Source organism: Dermacentor variabilis, chromosome 2 (genome assembly GCF_050947875.1).
Source record: "Dermacentor variabilis isolate Ectoservices chromosome 2, ASM5094787v1, whole genome shotgun sequence".
Lineage (NCBI taxonomy): Eukaryota > Metazoa > Arthropoda > Arachnida > Ixodida > Ixodidae > Dermacentor > Dermacentor variabilis.
The window spans coordinates 182964323-182985794 of NC_134569.1; the positions used below are offsets into that span (position 1 = coordinate 182964323).

The 21472-nt window shown below is 46.1% G+C and overlaps 1 protein-coding gene across 1 annotated transcript in view; it reads left to right on the forward strand.

Annotated features, from left to right (window-relative positions):
* Positions 1–21472, forward strand: part of LOC142570586 (neprilysin-1-like) — a 98186-nt gene that overhangs the window by 56867 nt on the left and 19847 nt on the right. The window contains exons 13-14 of the mRNA XM_075678957.1: positions 12122–12269; positions 20491–20609. Of these exons, the coding sequence (XP_075535072.1) occupies positions 12122–12269; positions 20491–20609 (267 nt within the window). The remainder of the gene's footprint in view (positions 1–12121; positions 12270–20490; positions 20610–21472) is intronic.

Here is a 21472-nt window from a genome sequence, read left to right on the forward strand (position 1 = left end):
ACGAAATCCTTTCTGACACAGCGTTAGAAACAAGCAGGAACCGCATGCTGCATTTGTCACGAATGAGAACGCGACGCGGCCGCTATGGTGGAGACGCGGTGGCAAGCCATAAAGGAATGCAATGCTGCCACAGAGAAATGGGCGAAGCTTTGCACCGATCCCTTTGCACCGAGCCCCGGCCGTGCCAAGCCTCAGCTACTTATCATCTTTTACTACAGATGGCGGTAGTTGTCTGGTCGGTCTAATGGCCCTTGATAATTTGAAAGTAGCGCCGCTCTTTGAACATTATTGAATAGAATGAATGTTTTGCCGTATGATAAGATACACGAATTAAAGATTGCCGCGTGTGCCTTCAATATTGTAAAACACAACCTGCCTTTTCATGCTTCTATATTTTACTCACCTTTTCGCGCGACCAGAAATCAAACGTGCGGTAATTTTAATCTTCCTCCGACTAAATATATTTACGGACAATGTTTGCTACAGTTTTCAGGGTCAAGAATTCGGAATAAACTACCAGCAGAAATAAAACAAGCAAATAATTTTTCATCCGTGCTTAAGAAATACTTGCTTAGCTTCAATAATGCTTTTCAATGTGAACAATCATGATGTTCTTTCTTTTCTTTAGTAACTCGCTGAAACCTGCTGAACATACCTAACTATTGGCCTCGAGCTCCACCACTGGAAAAGCTGGCGCTACCGTCGGCGTGACGTGCTATGAGGGATCACGTGGACATAGCCGCCGCGTCGGCTGCTTCGGGAGCGCCGAAGCGAGCTGAAAACGAGAGTTTAAATTCCCTCGTACGCTGTGGTCCTCGTTTAGTGACGCGATTTTCCCGCTTCGAGTGTCTACTTTGCAACGCTTGAAAGCACTACAATAGGTACTGGCTGCCACGCAACATGGTAGGCTACTGCTCGGTGCCGCAGTGCCGGACGTACGCAACGGAGCCCGGTGTCAGTCTTATACACACGTAGCCGCAGGACAAGAAGCTGCGTGAAGCTTGGCTCGCGAAACATAAAACCGGCAAACAGTCGTCGGCTACAACTCGGGTATGCAGCAAGCACAGACGCAAGGAAGATTTCTGCTACGGCGCCTGGTCTGCGATGTTCGAAAACGCACACTGAGACGCTCGCCCGAGTCCTCTGCCCGACTAATGTCATGAATGTTTGGTCTACGAACTTGTCGATGCTATAGACAAGTACTGGCAAGTCCACTGGAGTGGAAAGGGAGCGGTAAGAAGCACATTAAAAAAGAAGCGTGGCATATGGTCATGTTTGTGTCTTGAATTAATGGACTGGATTACAAAAAAGAAGCAGCGGGAAATCGCACGCTGAGAACACCGATAAACATACAATGCGACGCAACTCGAGAACTAATACTGAAACGCCCAAGAATTTAGAACAACAAAAAAAGATTGAATCGTCGCAATGGCACATAACAGTCCCGGTAGGCGTCGAAGTCTCTACAATGAAATTATTTTTCAACTCCGATAGCGCCGACACAACAATGTTTGCTTGTATACTGTCAAATGCTCATATTCTGCGGCCTAAAGCTATGGCATGGTGCGAAAATGCGCACGCGGCGAAAGCGAAACAGTGCGCGGACAAGCGTGCAGACGCGCAGTCGGTCGCTGCGAATCTGTGCGATCGCTGCATTGAGGCTTTATTCTATTACGCTTCATTTAGTTATACAAACACTATAAGAACATATTTCACATAGTTTACTCTCAGCGTTTACCTACCTTTCACGCAAGAAGCCGGTTCGGGAGACTCTATTGCGGCGACCGCGCGCAGTGACGTTCACTGTACGTTTTCGGTAAAGAGATAGCGTGCGTAAACGATTCTGTGCTTTCGGTTTGCCCAAGATTATTATTGAGACAGTAAAAAATTTCTTTTGTTTCGAAAGTACTTATAGAAATCTCCGGGAGAGCTCCCACGTGGTGTTTTCAGCGAGCGCTGACATATAAACCTATGAGGAGCGCGCCGCGTGATCCCTCATACTACGCCAGCGAGGCGCTTCCGATAGATGGCGACTCCGTAACTCCTCGCCGCCAATAGTCGGTCACAACTTTAGAAAAAAGGGGAGGCCCCGCCCAGATGACTGAAGCGCGACAGCCGATTGCCTCCGTGACTAAAATAGTCCCGCTCGAAAAATCGTGCTCCTGAAACGCGTAATTCTCGGTATAAATAAAGACTTTTGTATTTTGATGACTGGTTTAGTAGAGCTCTCATGTGCTACAGCACATGCCGGATAGCGACAGAAAAATAACCCCGTGCCTTCTACAACGCTGCCCGTCGCCTGCTTTTTAGCTTCATTAAAAGTGACAAAAGTAGTAGGAGCAGCTCTGCATGGCTTTTGCGCTTGTTTACGTGTACACCGCGTATCTAATACTCGTTTTCCAAGCTTAAAACGAATCAGTTGCTATTGAAAAAGTACTTATATAAAACAATGCATTTATCGCAACCATTACAAACCTGGGGCGAGAATACGGTCGAGACAAGAAGGTGCAAAAATGCTTCATTCGTCGTTTTAAATGAATACTCTTGGTTTTAAATAGCATAAAATTTATATTTTTTTGTTTTGTGTTTTCACAATTTCACAGCACGCATTCTACAGCTTGCGCGTGCAGTGAGCACTGGTGGACAGCAATCAATTGACGGTGCTACACAACGCTCTAACACCGTCGCTAGACGCTCGGCTATCTCACTGCTGACAATGATCGTTGACGCTAAGTTGGCGATGACAAATCTTTGCGTTAAAGGCTTCTTCTGCAAATATTTTCTGTTGAGACACTCGTAGGTTTGTTTCATGCGCGCACACTTTTCTGATTTCTCCTGAGAATGGTTTTGCTCCATCACTTCACCCCGTCCGACGAAAAACGCAGCGACACAGTACACGAACATATCCGTCGCTAACAGTAAGCACCAGTTTTTGGAAAACTTTTCTCGTTGTAACGTCACTAGGGAGCGAAGTAAAACAACATGGAACAAACACGCAGGATGTGTGTTCGTAGCGGTCGCCGCGGGATCCTGTTTTCAGGCAAAGCGTATAGCGCAGCGCCAGCGATGCTCGCTGCAATGTTCCTTCGCCGGATCACGGCTCAGTGTTTCGATTTTGTCGAGATTAATAATGTATGTTCATAATATGCAGGAACTTGCCTGCAAACCTCCTAGCTAGTGTATTCTGTGTTTACTTAGAAATGTTTAATAGTATAACATGCTTTTCACTGTTTCGCATTTTATTACGTACGCTCGTGCAATTTAATGGCATGCGACAAATATGTGTGTGCACACGAGGTATCTTACTTGCTCTGTACTTGCAATTGTTAGTCATCTATGATTGGACCCGCAACAAGCCTGTGGCTATGGGTCCAATCAGTTTTGGTATTTCTGTATGTTCTATGTCTGCAAATAAAGAATTGAATTGAATTGAACTCTGCCGCCGCCGCGCGGCCTCCTCGTCCCTTGTGCGTCCTCCCTGCGGCGACCAGTTTTGCTCCCGTTTTTCTGCATGACGATTGGTCTCTCTGCCGTTGCCTTTGGAAACGCGCGGATCTTGCGTTTTGCTTGTGTTTTTCTTTTTCGCTCGCGCCATATTTCTCGGCTCGGCTGGCTCGGCGCTTTAACTCGGCGTAGCGAACGTTGTACGCTGTGTTTCCTGCTCTATGTGCTAGCGCTATGTCCTCCTGTTGCGCATATAACTGCAGCAACAAGCCTGAAGATGGTAATGCCGTTTGTATGATACCACAAGGAAAGCGTGAAGGCTTGCGCAGGAAGCAGTGGCTGGAAAACATTGGCCGAAAAAACTTTGTTTCGACAAAGAACAGCGTTGTTTGCGAGCTGAGGTACCTTTCTTATTGCTTGTAGCAAAACATCCCGTAAGGCTTCATTTCTTTTTCATTCTTCCGACCTGCTCAACAGCGCTTTTGTTGCGGCAATTTGTATGTTGCAAGAACATGCGGTTGTCCTCAGTATGCTTAAAGAGACACTAAAGCGAAACTATAAATCAGTTTAGGCTAATGAAGCATTGTTTGAGAACCCTGCAGGCAGTCATTTAGAAAAGATAGTTTGATTATTAGATGAGAAAATGAAGATCCAAGCATCAGTATTTGAATTTCGCACCGAAACCCCAGTGCTGCCACGTCAGCGTGACGTCAGGGATTCCAAAGTATGTTTTTGCATTTGAGCCGCGTTGGCTGAATAAAAGTTCCCGAAACTTGCCATGTTTAATATTTGGTTCCTTTAGAACACAATGTAGTCCATCTGTACCGCTATATGTAATTAGTAGGCCCTAGAAGATGGCATCAAAATCCGAGACGTCACAGCCCCCAGGTGCGGGAACTTAAGTAGGCGTCGCCACCCGTATTTCGTTCTTGCGCTTTTTCTGGCTTACGAAACGTCTTATCGTTGTAATAGTGGTGTTTTTGGTGTTCTAGAACGGTAATTTACTGATGCAGAAGAAATCATTTTTCACTTTAGTGTCCCTTTAGTATGCTGCGGCGGCTCTATCACCTCGCACGTCGCCAAATGATGCTATTCAGTCGGAAACGCAGCACTATAGATTCTGCTTTCCGCTGTGAACAATTATGCGCGAAGATACAGCCTCTCGATCGCACTTTTCGCGATTTTTAGGATCCGCGGCCTGTTTTACTGAAAATTGATATAGCGGAGGAGCTATTATTTCTAGTTTACGTCGATCTGTGCGTCAGTCAGATACAATGAATGCAAGCCCTGAAAAAATTATTGGCAAGTATACCTGTGGTATTGCAGGTGGTGAGCGCTAGCTAGTCCACATTGCGTTTTCTTTTATGCGTTGCATATTGCAATCACTCAGTTCAGCCCTTGGGCGCGGCCGGGCAGCCACCATTGACCTTTAGCGCAACCACGTGACGTGACGTCACGACAGCCGGAGGAAAAGCTGGGCCCCAACTCGCGCGGTCGTGCGCAGCCGCAGCCACCACCTGACTTCCGCTCCTCCCGCCAGGGGCGCTGCGCCGGCGCGTGACGTCACGGAGGAAAAGCTGGGCCCCAACTCGCGCGGTCGCGCGCGGCCGCAGCCACCACCTGACTCCCGCACCTCCCGCTAGGGGCGCTGCGCCGGCGCGGGACGTCACGGAGGAAAAGCTGGGCCCCAACTGGCGCGGTCGCACGCGGCCGCAGCCACCACCTGACCGCGCAATATGCAACGCATTCTTGGCTTAACCAAGCTAAGCCTGGCAATTTTTTTTGAAGTTTTAAGGCCAAAGCCTTTAGATCTCTATGCTTCGAGGTGGCGTTGTGAACAGAAAATATCATGTGACCAAAGGAAGGCCAGAGGCGACCCAAAGCACGTCCATCCCGGTATAAGAGAATTATTAGGCAAGTTAATTTATTATTTATTAGTGATTTAATTAGGGGGTATTAGAGTGTATTAACCAGGATTAATGTGTATGAATAAGGATATAGGTGTAAGAAAGAGTATTAAGGTGGATGAAGGAGGATTAAGGCCGATTAGTGCGGATTAAGGTGGTTTAGGGTTGATGAAGCCGTATTAAGACCGATTAGGGTGGATTAGGGTACATGAACTAGGATTAGGGAGGATTAAGGTGGGGCAGTAGAATTAAGGTCGATTAGGGTATATTAAGGTAAATTAGGGTTCATATGGGAGGATTAAGATCAATTAGGATATATTAGAGTTGATAGACATGGATTATGGTGTATTAAGAAGGATCAAGCTGCATGAATAAAAATTAAGGTGTATGAAGGAGGATTAAGGTGAAAGGGCATTAAGGTGAATTAGCCTTGATGAAGGTGTATTAAGACCGATTAAGGTATATTACTGAGGATTAGGGTGCACAATAAGGGATGAAGGGTGATTAGGGCTGATTAAGGTTCATGAAGGAGGATTAAGGTTGTAAAGCCTACTGCAATAAACCCTAATCCTTCATCGACTTTAATCGGCCTTAATCCTCCTTAATACACCTTAATCCATCTTACTTCACCGTAATCCACCTTCATCCTCTTTCATCGACCTTAATCCACCTTCATGCACCTTAATCCACCCTAATTCACGAGAATTCTTAATGCACCCTGATCCACCTTTATCGACTTTAGTCCACCCAATTCCTCTTTAATCCACCCTAACCTTTCTTCATTCACTTTAATCCCCCCTAAGCCACCATAATCCTCCCATGTGCACCTTTATCCACCTTCATCGACTTTAATGCACCTTAATTATCCTTTATACATGTTAATCCTCCTTAATTCATCTTAAATCACTAATCATTACTGACCTTCGTTAATCAGTACTGATCTCTTATACACGGCTACACATGCTCTGGTTCGCTTCCCGCCTTCCTTCAGTCACGTGATATTTTCTGTAGCTCAAAACGCGACCTTGAACCAGAAAGGTTTTCGCTTAACAAGCCACACACAAAGCGATGTGCTACGAGCAATACTAGATCAGACGCACAAAGTAAAGCGTCTCATCATGTGGAAGAAAAATTGTCTGGAATATAGGACTCGCCACAAAGCTCCTTTCACATCAATATAGCCCATTCGTGCGGCTTTAAGAAAATACCAACCTCCTCATAAACGCTGCATTCAGCATTATCGATGCCATTATCAGCATTTCTCAAAATTTTCAACACCGCTGGGGCGCGCAACTATACCAAAATAACACGCCTCCATAGAATGCTGCGGCCCGTCCGTGGGAGCCCAGGAGAAAAAGCATGCCGTGCGCAGCCGGCGGTCGAGGAGAATCAAGGAGGAAAGTGCCGCGAGGAGGCGAGTGTCGCTATTTTCAAATTATCAAGGGGCTTTAGGTCGGTCAAGTAACAACTTCCTCTGAACTTTGCCGCTTTCTCTCTCGCCTACCACGCCTCCGGAGAGTTGACCATCCTATTGGTCAGAGCGCCGTGGTCACGTGCTAACGCGCGTTTTTCTTTAGGTCTGTAGCAGACGTTGGCGCCATTCCCGGTATTGAAATCGCGCTGCTGTGGCTTTCTGCCGACGGAGTTTTGGCGGGAGGTGTTTCGCTAGCGCTGGCGCCGCTTACGTACTGTGGCGTTGCCTAGCCTATGTTGTGCTTATGGGTGCAATAACCGACGAGTCTAGGGAAAACATTTTTCGTTATTCTATCCGGAAGAAGTAACGCGGCTCGCCGAAACATTTCGCTGCACAGGATCGGCCGGGCAAACTTTGAAAATGCGCGGGACCCGCGCCTTTGTGCGGAAAGTGGCCGTTCAAGAAGTCACTCGTATTTTTTCGGACGATTTGGTGAGAAGGGCGAGCGTATGCAGCCTTTCTTCGCATTAAACAACCTTCGGCAAGGTTGTAGTTGGAAACGTTCAGTCGCTTCTACGAAAGCCGTGCTTCATGTCGTCTGAGCCTCGCCGTTCACGCTTGTGGTTCGGCAGGCTTCATTATGATGTTGCGCACATTTTCTGCGCAGTCGTTTCTTTGTAGTTGAAACCATTGCTGGGCCCAGACACGAAGTTGAGCTTCATATGTTAGTTCAACCCGGCGTTCAGTGATGCGTTTTACATACTGAAGTAATGCGCATTACTAGACCTTCTTTTGGTTGGATTCCGCTTACGATCTCGAGACTAAAACGGTGGTTCTCATCGTTTAAGCCCCCGCTATTCATGCTACTCGCGGTGCAGGTGTAGCTTTTGTGTATAGCGCGCATTGCTGCACGTATTTATATTTGCGGCGTTGTTACCAAAGTCGGCAGTTGCTGTGCCTAGGCACAGTAACGGCAGCTATATATTGAGTACGTCATATCTGCGCGCATAATAAATCAGAATACAGACATGTGCTAAACACAGCCGAAAATATATTGTTTTCAAAGATGCCGTGCAACTCTCAGCTGGTTGAAGCATTTTCAACGCTGATAGGTCCGGTAAAATAAACTTCCAACGAAGGGGCGCGCAATGACCCAGACCATTTTCAATGTTCGACGTTGATAAAATTGTCATGGCCATGCACATGGCGGACTGACATATCAACGGTTCTTATTTTCGAAGATATTTGTGAAATGTCAAAGTGTATATTTTCTTCCGTGCCTTGTATTATATCTAAAAAATTGTACCATACCATATCTTAGTTTAATCATATTTAGATCATTTCACCGAAGGCCAATTTGAAAACCAAATCCTTCAGAATTACGACAACAAGAAATTAAGGCCACGTTCATTACCAAGCCTTTTTGTAGTATGAGCAAACGTGCCTTTCACAGAATATATTATGGTAGTATATTACACATCATCGGTTCATTGTGCCTCATAATCAGAAAGTGGTTTTGCCACGTAAAACCCCAAATATTATTATCATCGATTCATATAAAGCCTAGACCCCACGTCTGTGTTTTAATAAAGTAAAAGGTAAATATCCACATACAAAGCGTATGTTGCAATTTCTCTTGACGGCGTTCAAGTTAAAATGAAGTTGATAAAAAGGTGCCGTTCGAGAAAAAACTCTCCCTTAGCTCGTTTGGGCACATCAGATGCATCTTTTTAACTTTTAAAGAGCGCTTAATTATCTTGCACAGGTTAACCTTCTATAAATCATCTCATTACATCCTAACCGTCGGATTGTGCCTCACAGATGAGGTACATTCTGATGCACAAAAGTATGTCTGAGCTCTCGCACTTCTTGAGTAAGCGAAAATTGTACAGCAAGGAACTCGGACCATTCACAATAATTTAATTTCTGGGCCTGTAGTTAGTGCATTTAAGGCCTTATATTTATTTTAGTAATTATTTTAGAATTGATGCACTAATATCTGTTCCAGCTGTTCCGGCGTGCGATAGGACGACATATTCGATTCCCGCGTCAGCCTCACTAGGCTGTAGGGCGTCCAATTTTCGTCGATTTAGCGTAACTGCACAACGCTTGCTTCGCGTCCCCGTTAAGCCATACTATACCGCACCTTTCTATTGGCCACCCCAATGAGCTCTTCTTCGAGCGGAGGCAGAACGCATCGAGGCTCTGCTCTTGAACGTAGACAACCAGACAAGAGAAAACCGGCTGGACTCGGAGAATACTTCGCATTAAATTAAGTTCGCGGGCGCGCAGCAGCGTTGTCACTGCGTACGAAGCAGCTAGCAAATTATACTAACCATGTGGCAAGCAGACGTGTGGGACTTGTAAAGTGACACACCGGAACGCAAGACAAGCAAGGAAAGCAGACAGCACGGACGCTGGTTCTCCGCATTGTTCCCTGTACGTCACTTCCGCCGAGCGATAATGGTGGCATTTTTTCTTTCAGTTTCGGTGTGAAAAACATTTTTGCGTGCTCTTTGTGACGGTTGCCCCCTATTTCAGGCGTAGGATTTTGCACAGATGCTACTGCACGTCTAAATTATCTGAAACTGGGCTTTTTACGAGGTCGAAAATTCCCTTGTACTTGGCCTTTAACAGGCGTGACATTGATGGGGTGCCAGCGCAGATCAAGAGCGCCCGACAATTAATAAAGACACGAATCTATAGACCCTGTCGTTGCACCCTCGTCGGCAAGCCCAACAAAAAGCTAGACATAAGCAGTTCCGCCATGTTGGCCGTACATTCAGGTTGATGGAAGCGAAGGTGCAGTGCGATATAATGCAAGCTATTAAGAGAAATGCGCTTCAATGCACCGTAAGCATCTAGACGGTAACGAAGCAAAGTCTGGTTAGCTGATCGCGCCTCAAGTCTTCAACCAGGATATGCTGCGCCATGCAGGTCCGTGTTTTGAGCAGTCAGGTACAGGAGGAATTGGCTGTTTCCACTGTTCAGAGGAACCTGTCGGGACATGCGACGCATACAAGACAGCGGATGAAGCAGAAGCGCTAGTAAGGCTAGTGCGCATCACTACAGAGTCCTCTCGGTGGATCGTAGATCCAGTCGTAGTGAAAGACGCGCTTCACATTATGGGAGGTTTGCATGACGCAAAGCAATCACGAGATAAGTCAAGGATTAAGGCTATGCACACAGCCAGTGCTTATTATGGTTGTACGGCAGGAACAAGTCAACGCGATCTATGCGATCAAGTGATAAATCGCCTACGCGAAGCCCGCTTCACACTAAAAGCTGCAAGGTGCCGGATGGCACATGGAGAGGTTATTTTCCTTGATCAGAAAAGTTGATGAACTTTTCGTGCCCTAGACACAAGCGAACCAATACTTAGATCACATAATTACACGAGTACGTACGTAAGTCATGAAGACACTATTGAGGGAATCCGGCCCGTTGTAGTGTGCCAGGTAGGAGATGGAGAGGAGGAGCCCCCCGTTCTCTATGCGAGTAATAAATGGACCATGCAGTCTCGAGCAGGCGTACAACGAAACCGAGAAAGAGGGCGCGGGAAGGGCTTTTCCTAAATTGTTGGGCGATCTTGTAAGTTCTAGTTCCACTATAGATACAGCTCCCCGCGCTTAACATTCTGCGACAGCTGTAAGAAGGTTCTACAGAAGAGGCCTTTCCCCGCGCTAGAGCGTTGCTTTATATAAAAATTATCGTGAGGTTCGTACAAAATGGGCAATCTCAACGACAATGCCTCTGGCTCAAGTGGAAGTGCTTAACGCAGGAATGAGTCTTGGTAATACCAACTTTGTGAGTTTTTCTTCCGGACACAGGTTTTGCACTTTTGATTTTGGTTTGCTCTATTCAGTAAGAAAATGTTTTGCTGTGGGACTAATTGATCAGTGAGATTTTAGTGCTGCTGTGTTATTTTTATAGAATAGCGGGACGTTTGTATGGGGAAGTAAGTCTGGTAAAGCCTTGTGAGAATATGCCTCGCGCTGATCGGCTGAGCGGTTGAGTTTTCGGTGTGGTTCCGACTGACGCTTGCCGTGGACAAGATAAGTGCAGCTCGACCTCACGAGGTATTCAGGGATGTTTTCGGCGTGGAACAAAACACCAAGCGGAAAGAGTTCCCCGACCATGTACCGGACTCAAGAAAGCTGTGCGACAACCGCCTACGGATGCGACCGCCAGTGCCAGTGCAATCCCTCCGGACAGCGGATGCAAGTCCCCAGCCCATCGGGACCTTCCTACCGCGGCGGTGGAGTCTGCTACGACCGGACTCTGTGATGGAACAATTTGCGTCACGCCGCCAAATCCGCCGCAAAGCCCGGTAGTTTCAAATACGCCAAACCGCCCGCGACCGTTGGAGAAGCAGGTCGTAACAGCTTTGTGTGGTTGCCTCCATTCCCGCCTCCTCCTCCTCGGCGTGTGCGAAGCCGTAATGCCAGCGTGTGCACGCCAGTGCTGTCCTCCTTCATCGAGCGAGTCGATTACGCTTTGAGTGCCGATTCGCACCTTCTCCGCGTCGCAGATGTCTGTGTGTGCGTGTGTACGTGTCAGTGCCTTTCTACGTGCTGCGCCAGCGACGGTTGAAAAATCTGTTCAGCTGGCTTCTACGTACCAAGCGGCGGCCGCGGCAGTGGAGAACGTCCGCTCCGTCCTTCTCCTGGGCGAGGGCTTTTTGGAGACGCTAAAGAGAGGCGCCCCCGCCAAGGAGCCTTTAGCCTTGAACACAAGCTTAGCACGTTTGTGTCGCTCTCCGCCACGAACGTTGCAGAGCTGACGCCTCCATGGCAATGTAATTAAAAGTTATTACTCGTTACGTCGATCGTCTCGCGTCTCTGCCTGGGCCCCTCTTTGCTGGTCAAGCTCCAGACCGCTGGGCCGTGGCTACCTCCATGGTCCTGAGTGCACTTTGCAACAGTGATGACCAATTATGTGGTGGGTGAGATGCGATGAGCTGGCAAATTTGTTCAGGAAGCCAGCCTGGCTACGGAAGCGGGCCCACTGAACACGGCTTTGGAATCGGTGAATATCGCGACCGTCTAGCTGAGCGCGTTCTCCACCGCGTGGCGAAGGAGCGTCATCTTCATTGCCAGCACATTAACGGTGGCGCTACGCATATACGCGCGCCTGCAACTACTGCTTCATTCTTGATATTAAATATGAAGATAGCCTGATTTTGTCATGTCATTTCGCCAGTGGCGTTTTCTTTTCTTCTGCTTAATATGGCCGTGTCTGTAGCGCAGATTATGCCGCACGGCGAAAGTTCAGTTCGGTATATATGGTAACATCGGACACGCCAGTGAAGATGACAGGCTGCATTGATTATTCCTTGTGTTTGTGTGTACTGCAGGCCCGCGACATCAGCTCGTCACGCGTGCTGGACGGCTTCTTCACACTCTCATCCCTAGCCATGGAGAGCCGTTGGTTGCCGTCTTCACCTACTCTACAGAAGTACGTCGTCATGGGCGTCTTAGCGCACACTTGTCCTCAGTTCACACGTTGGCACACGTGAAACTGTGCGACAATTAGTGGTAGCTTGCGAGTTCTTGTTCAAAATGACGTAGCATATAACTAATTTGTCAATTTACCATGCGTTCTGACGAAATAATTCGCTCCCAATAATCAACTATATTGGGGCAAACCACTGTAATAGAGGACATGAGCGCCAACCGAGCCGAAACATCTTCAAATACGGATATTTCGGCTCACCCAGGTCTCACTGGAACCTTGTCTTGAGGAGCCCGAACTTCGAGTTTTAGCAAAGTTTAGCAGTCTTCTTTTTATTTACGGAAATGCGTTCGTGTCTCAGAGGTAGTGATGTCGCCAGCTGGGCTACTGTGACTAACAAGTAAACAAGCCTGCAGCAGTGGTATTGGGTGGTGCATGTTTACTATTTCAAAAAGAAGCTCTCAAATAATTCTGCTATCCTTGTTATATTCATCTTCTATTGTCATGTACCAAACCGGTGTCCCCCCCATGAACAACAATTAGCCCTTCAGAATGTGTAGCGTTTCTACCTGCGTAGACCACCAGAAGCTACTGTACAATGCAAATACAGACAACGTATATCACAGCACACCGTGAAGCAGCGCAACGGAAATAAAGAGAAATACACGGAGCTTGCGAACACTAACTTCCCAAAGTCTAACAATAAGCCAATATTCCGCACAGACAACCCAACTTATTGACAGCAGTTCTTATCGTGAGTCAACGAACCCGCCATAATCTCGTTTCAGTTGGGCTTTTCTCGACGTCTCTCCTTTTTATGATGTGTTTCGCAACACGTTAGGTAAGTATTCCTTGCCTGTTTCTGTTCACTTCAATTACACAGTTGATGAATGAACTGTCTTAAAGCTGCGGTGGCTCTACTTACGAAGGCATTTGAAGACAAACAGCTCTAGAAACAAACAAAACACGACGCAATCTTCTCTTCGGCGATTGGTGATTGTGGCTCAATGCTATGCATCAAAAAGAGACGATTATATCTTTATTTCACAAAGAGCTGAATTCAACGGTCCAATATTGTTCGATTCGCCACGCGAGTCGATAACGCTTTTCTTACGCTTATCACATGATAACCATAGCACATATTCCGAAAGGACAGTCGTGCACGGTGATTATCTCATCGTGTTGCCGCGCGGAGCCCTTTCAGTCATTGATCGATTGAGAATGCACGCTAGCGACATTTATTTCTTGAGCCCACTCAATTTCAGTCATGCGTGCCACTTCAAAATATGTGCCTCTGAGATGCCTAGTTTTTGCCTCAGACTGCTGTCCGAAATATTTCAACCTATTCGCGAAGTTTATCTGTCGGGAATTCACCAATAATGTAACAATCTGTGAGTGACAATTTTCTCGGTGTTTCTCTTTCAATAGCGACAATGGAGACAACGTCTTCGGTGAAATATGGACACGTTATCATTATACGTGATCTACGTATACTGACGCCCTTTGCATAACACACTTTGAACATCTCAATTTTTCAAGAAGAAGTAATTCAAAGAAAACTCAACAAAAGTTGAATACAACATATAAAAGCTTTTTTTTTTTTTTTTTTTGCTGCCGTCTTTCAAATGTAACGCTATACGGACTCGCACAGCTCATATACTGCTCGGCAAAACGCTGCCGAGACGCTTTAGGATATGGTGATTTCCCAGTGCGCTTACATTATTTTAGAATCAAAGGCAGCAAGATGAATTTGACATATTGGCCCTGTCAATTTCGTGTCGATTTAGAGCTTTACGTTCCCTTTCTGTTGATATTGCCCTCGCTTTTCAGTGATTCCTTTCACCTCTGTACAGAAGCCGTTCCTATACGATAGCCTGTTTCCGTAAGCATCTCGCTTTTAATTTACTTCTTCTTTTCAACTCTTCGAACCATACGGCACATAGCAGGCTGTGTCAACCTTCAAAGCTTTTACGCCAACCACAATCGCTATAGACCCACTGCACAGCTATTAAGTCGGCTTCTGCGCGTATCTGGGTGAGCAAAATATAGCCAGAAATTCTCATCATTAAAACGACACTTCAGTATTCAACACTGCATCCAAAACAACATCGTGGACTCCACACGGAGGATGCACCAATAACATCGCATTGGTAGCCCACGTACGTCTGAGATATGCCCTGCATCATCTTTGGCCATGAGACGTGCCAGGAGAGTTACCATGCCGTTGATGAAATAGATTTGGTGACCCCTAGCAACAGCGGTGTGTAATATTTGTCAGCCACCCACCACGGTAGCTTGGGCCTACGGCGATGCGCTGCTGCGTTCGAGGTCATGGATTCGATGCCGCGTGCAACGGCCGTATTTAAATTGGGGTGAAATGCAAAAATACTCGTGTACGTAGATTTGGCTGCAGGCAAAAAAAAAATAACGTATGGCCAATTAACCTGGAGTCCCCCACTAATGAGTGCCTCATAATCAGATCGTACTAACTGCACGCAAACCTAAAAATTTAATTTAGCTTTAGTTATCATCCACCAAATAATCAAGGTATAAAAGCCCGTTTTCTCAGTAACATATGAATAACGGAGTACAAGCTCTAGCTTGCAGCTAGACCAGGCTACAGCCCTCGTCAGCAAGTTCAATGTATTTAGAGCTGGACTTAAATTAACGTCCATGCTGACAAATGCGTATAAAAATGATGTCAATCCAGATAAATAATAAGGTGACAACATGTATAAATGCGGAAAATAAGAGATAAGAAAACGCCGTAAAAGAATAGGGCCCGCATTCAAAAAACGTTCTCACAGTAAAAGCGTTCACGTCAGCCAATAGTGATGCAAGGAATATTAGCGAAGGCGATCAGCCAATGAAAAACAGCGCACAAGCGAAAAGTATCATGAATTCAGCCTCAGATTGTATATGCTCTACAGCAAGCCAATAGCAGCTAAAGCTACAAAAATGACTGGTCATGTAAGTGTGATAGGCTGACTGTTCATATAAGGTGCGTCTGGCAAAGTAAGTTCCCGCTAATTTTAAAATAACGCACTCGCATCAGACAATAACAACGTTTATATTGACGCATAGGGCATGCATTGCTCTCCAGGTGGGAATCAACTTCCTGTAAAATTTCTGGTATCACAGCACAAAGTTCTGTACGACGGTGTCATGCAAATCAGTCACGAGTGATGGGAAATATCATGTCCCCTCTGACTCTGCAGTAGGGCAGCTAACAAAGCGTTGCACTGGCGCATATTTTTGCCCTTGGGCAACAGAAAACGACTGATGTTAGGAAAATGGAAGGAAAGTTTAGAAAATTTCATGTGATCACTTGCTCGCCGTACGCTTTCCATCAGTTCCACAAGCCAGTACGGTCTTCACCGCGCACATTGTATTCACCTATTGTGGGCTGACTGGACCAGCGATCATTTGACCATATACCGTTCCTCGATGACGTGTGGTGCGCACACTTCGCCCAGCTGCCGGCGTATATGTGCCGGTGCCAGCTTCTTGACACACAGAAAAGTTGCAGTTTCACCCGAAAGGTGAAGCATCGATTGCAATAGCAAATTAGCAGAAATCCATACGAAGTTAGGATAGTACTTTTATCGGCAGCATGAACGTGTAAACATTTGCTTGCTACATAAATTAACAAGCATGATGTGAGCGCCTACCGCAGACATGAACACATCCCACTCGATGACCTCGGACACCCGCTGTCAAAACGCTGGCGTGAGGAATCATGGCAGCAGCAGCGAGCGAAGTGACCTTCGTGCTGTCTATCGCTTCAACGCAAACTGAGCGCCGTGAACACACACCACGCACAGAGCTACGAGCCGTCGACTCCCCTATACTCTGTCCCCAACGCAGATCGCTCTCAAGATATGACCGAGCGACCGTGCGCAGCCGCCACATACGCAGCTGCAGCAGGAGTAAAACGGCACGTCCTATCTCGCACGCAATTGGTAATATCTAAGCGCATAGCACAGGTCACAGCCTGTATATGTATACAGGCATCCTCATTGTGCGTAAATCGCCCGTACGGCATGATGTAGACAAAATGACGCAGCATCTTAGTATAGATACTGGGTCTCCACGTTTTTGTCGGTGCTCGTTCCCGCAGGCCCATATACGTGGCCCGATTTGGATTTGCCGCAGCCCGACAACTTCTGCAGGCCATACTTCCGCAAGGCAAGTTCTGTCCCCTGCAGTCGATCATCTTTCAGCATCGCAGTTTGGCGCTTAAGTCTGCGCATCGTATTTCAAGATGTGCCATGCTGTCTATTAGTACGGTTGAAAGCTTATGACCACAGCATCGCATTTGTTCAGAATCAAAGCAAATTTATATATACAACACTGCTGTTCTAGCTGCGTATGAAGTCAGTCATTCTTTGTCCAAAGATGTGCTTACGCCTGCATGCTGTACGAAAGCTGACCCCTTCACTAAAAAGCATCCTCATTAACAAATCCACTTGCAAAACATAGTGAGCATTCTATACAAGGTGTCCCACATTACATGAGCCAAGAATTTAAAAATGAAATGGGTGTTGGAAGTAAATTGAACCGAACGCATATTGTTCGCAATAGCCTATACTAACTTAGGTAATTTCTTGTTTTCCCCATAACTCACAAACTAATTAAGTTTAATTACCCAACTTTAATTCTTGGCCGTGGACCCCAAGAATTATACGCAGATTTGTAGAGCACCTTCTGAAACCACCGATCCGGTTGTTTCCTTTACGATACTTCTCACGTAGCGCTTTTTTTTTGTCGGGTTACAAAGAAAGCCCGCGAAATATGAAAAAAGCACATGACGGAGCGCTTGCGCAGCGGTGCCATGCTACTCTCAAGCGTGCGTTCGGTGAACAAAGTCGGCTCCCGCCGGATGAAGGCGCAAATGCATGCTGCTGACCCAGCTCTGCCGAGGAGATGAAACAGCTTGCCGCTTCCCCGTCGCCAGTCACGATGCAGCCGAACTTGTTCACCGAACGCACGCTTGAGAGCAGCACGCTACCACTGCACAAGCGCTCCATCACATGGCTTTCTTCATATTTCGCGGGCTTTCTTTGCAACCCGGAAAAAAGGGCTACGTGAGAAGTATCGTAAAGGCAACAACTCGATCGGTGGTTTCAGAAGGGGCTCTACAGATCTGCGTATCATTCTTGGGGTCCTCGGCCAATAATTAAAAAGTTGGGTAATGAAACTAAACGAATTAGTGAGTTGTGTGGAAAACAAAAAAATTCCCTGAGTTACTATAGACCAATGCGAATACTATGCGTTCGGTTCAATTTGTTTTCGACGCGCCTTTCATTTTTGAAATCTTAGCTCAAGTTGCGTGGGACACCCTGTATATTCGAACCTCACATGTTTTCTTCAGTCATCACTTTTTACATGCCAGCACAGATTTATGAAGTTTTTTGTCTCTTGCGAAACGCACTTAACTTTCTTTACGAATTATTTGCTCGCAGAAGTAAATAAAGGAATGGTCATAGACGGCACGTTCTTAAACTTTGCGATGTAGTTTGATGCAGCCTCGCATAAATCTCCTCGTTGATAAATTTCTATGTTAAACATAGACATTAATGTTATAGGCTGGAACAGTGCGTCTTGTCGAACCATTCGCTAATTGTTCACGCTGACGGTTTTGATTTTCCGCCAGTCAGTGACCTCGGGATTGCCTCACGGGTCCATCTTAATACCGTTGTCCTTTCTTATATATATATATATATATATATATATATATATATATATATATATATATATATATATATATATATATATATATACATACATATAATTTGCTTGTTGCAATTACATCCTTCAATAAGTGTTTCGCATACGATTGCGTCTTATATTGGTTATTAAATAATCGAATAGTGTATTACTTCATAAAATGCCACATCTCCTTTGGTGTGATAAATGGTTGATGAGCATTAACATTTCAAATTGTAAAACAACGAAGTATCACGCATGTTTTAATTCATGCACAGGCTCCTACTCCCACCCTCAGCGACACATCTCTGGCACCTGCTTCCTCTTATAAATAAATCGGAATGCACATTACGAATGACCTGTCTTGGAATATGCACGTTGAGTTTCTAAATAGGATTGCCAGTCGCATGCTAGATTATCTGAGCCGAAATTTCTCTTCCGCTGCTCACAATGCGAAGCTTTCATTTCGCAAGTCCCTGGTGAGATCAAAACTCGAGTATGCCAGTCCTGTCTTAGGTACAGCCGTTGCAACTTTATCGCATTCTCTCTAACGCGCCCAACACCGTGCCACTCATTTTCTTGTGTCCAATTACTCACATGAAATCAGTGTGTCTTCCATGAAGTTAACTCTTAGTCTACCTACTTCCAAATCGTGCCGCATGCGCACCTGCTTGTGTATATATTATAAGATTTCGTTTAATTCGTTTCGAAGTCGGAGGTCCTAAATGCCGTACCAACCAAGCAAAGAATAAACTTATCTTCCTCCTTCCCATTGCTGCAATTACTGAGGCTGTCACTTTCATGAAATCTACGCTTGAACCTTCCTGTGTCTGGGAAGAAAACACTCCTCTACGTAAAGCCTTCGCGCGTTTTCAATAAAGAAATGAATAAGTAAATAAATAAATATATATAAATAAATATGATATAAGCCAAGTAATACCCAGAAATTATGGGCATTGCTTCTTCTGAATGTTGTCAAGCTTTGCTGCAATGCACCCGCGTATTCCGTTCTAATACCACACGCTTGGTGTTTTAATAAGACTCAATATAATTTTCTCATACCGCAGGGAAGTTACGACTAGGTGCCGTAAATACGCATATTATTACAAAGGAGTACCGTATCAACGTTACAGTCTGGAAGTTCTTAAAATTCTGCCAATCTTCTGAAATGTTTTTTTTTTTTGAAGTTGTCCCTATTGCATTACGTTGGTGCATTGTGGTTAAGTTCGACAGCTGGCCGAAGGGGCGGTGTCCAGAATTCCTGGAAATGCCACTATATGCCTGAAGCTTCGCTAATCGCATAACTCCACCTAATACTTTACCACCCTTGACATCTTCATCCTTGCACCAGAATGCTATTTCGCTACCGTGTCCTTGTGAGAATGGCCCCCTGTTAAGCTATGTTGATATTCAATCATTTGACTCTGAGCTCTCGCTTTCTTTTCGGTTTCCGTGATGACCTAACACGTTGACACGCCGTCTCCCCATTTGTTTTTAGAGCGCAGCTCTTTGGCGTCCGTTCCTGGGTTTCGCGTCGTCGTCGGCGTTGTCGTCGGCCTCGTAACCAGCTCCGCCCCCCTTTCATCCCCCCAGCGCTAGCAGCGACCGACTGATACCGCTGGATGCCGCTGACGCCGCTAGAGAGTCAAGATAACGTGACTGCATAGAACACCGTCGCCGCCATGCAGAAAGAGGAGGAAAGGGTCCCCCCCCCCCCTGTTCTTGTGTGGCGGATAGGGTGCTCTTCAGTTGCCGACGCGCCGGTTATTTCACGCAGGCCCCGGCACGTCGACGAATACGTGACCACCTTCCCACGGCTAGACCTGGTTCTTAGCGCTGCGGAAGCGAGGGTATCATATTGTTTGTGTCGGCATCGGCGGCGTTGTCCCTGAAACCATCTCCGCAGCTGGGGTTGACTCACTATCGGCGTCAGCGGCATCAGTCAGTCGCTGCTATCTCTTCCCTCCTCCCTTTATCGTGTTGTCCGCTTGCTGCGCGCGCTTCTGCCCCCATCGTTTGCCGCTGGGTGTACACGCCGCCCCCCTCCCCCCTCTTCCTGCGAGTCTCCGGTTGTCAAAGCGCCGGCTCGAACTTAATTCCTTTCTTCGCTCCTCCTCCAATGCAACCCCTGTGCGGTGGCAATCAGAGAGTCAGATCGGTGGCGGCGGATCTGTATATGTGCACCGCCCGAGCCGAAATTGCCGCTGCCGTTCGCCCTGTGCGGTGGCAATCAGAGAGCCAGATCGGTGGCGGCGGATCTGTATATGTGCACCGCCCGAGCCGAAATTGCCGCTTTTTGTTAAAGGAATACGTGTGAAAAATAAAAAAAAAATTCTGTGATAGCGCATACATGTGTTGCTCGATTTCTTTGCCTCAATCTATCGAAAAGGTGAAACAGCTTATTTGCTGCGCTCAAATTTCGCATTAGGAAGTAACGTAATCGTCGGTAATTTTTTTCTTTTTGTCTCACAATGCTGAGCCTAGTCGGGGGTCTTACATCACACTGCCACACTTCAACGAGCCACGAGACGGTGTTACGGCTTTCTCTTTGTTTTCTCGTAGGTTGGCTCGTGGACAGCAGCGGCCGCTTCCGCGCCTGGTGGTCGGAGAACGCGCGCAGCGTCTACGACAAGCGCACTTTCTGCCTCGTCAAGCAGTACGCCGAGCACAGCTGGCTGCCGGTGATCGTCTCGCTCCTTCGCTTTCGGCTGGTGTATAGGCGACATGTAGAGTGTGACATCAGGAAGAAGGCTGACGATGACATTGTCCTCAGAATCGGCGCGTGTAACAATTATTTTCCACTAACTCCATTTGCGTGACATTTCTCCCAACGCAAGGTTAACACACTTGCCGTAATTTTCAAAAACTACTTGACGAAGCATTTTTTTAAAGGCGAAAGGCCTTTCTAGGCTAATGGTGAAGTTTGTGTCAGCGGACCTGACCGCCGGACTGTCCGCCGAAGCGTCATCCCGTCATGTGAAGACAGATTAAAGAACGAAAAATGATTGATTGTGGCACTTAGTGAATGATAACGTTATAATAGATATTGGCAGAAGTTAATATATGGCTAGTAATGACTCCGAAATGAGAAATATGTCTAACGACTGCTCGTAGTGACCACAATTGATTAGAAATCAAAAGAAATGTCTAGTAATCAGTAGTAATGACAAAAATTACTACTAATATCTACGAAAGGACCAATATTTATAACGACCGCTTGTAATGACCACAATTCATTACAAATGACTAAAAATGCTTTCTAGTGAGCAGTAATGGCTAATAATGAGTGAAATTACTTGTAATCACTATAATGACTATGAAATGACCAACATGTCTAACGACAACTTGTAACGACAACTGATTAGAAATGACCAACAATGCTTAATAATGACAAGTAATGACTAATAATGACTGAAATTACTTGTAATGACTACTAATGACTACAAAATTACCACTATGTCTAAGGACGAATTGTAACGACTACAAATGATTAGAAATGACGAAAATGCTTAGTAGTGAGCAGTAATTACTAATAATGCATGAA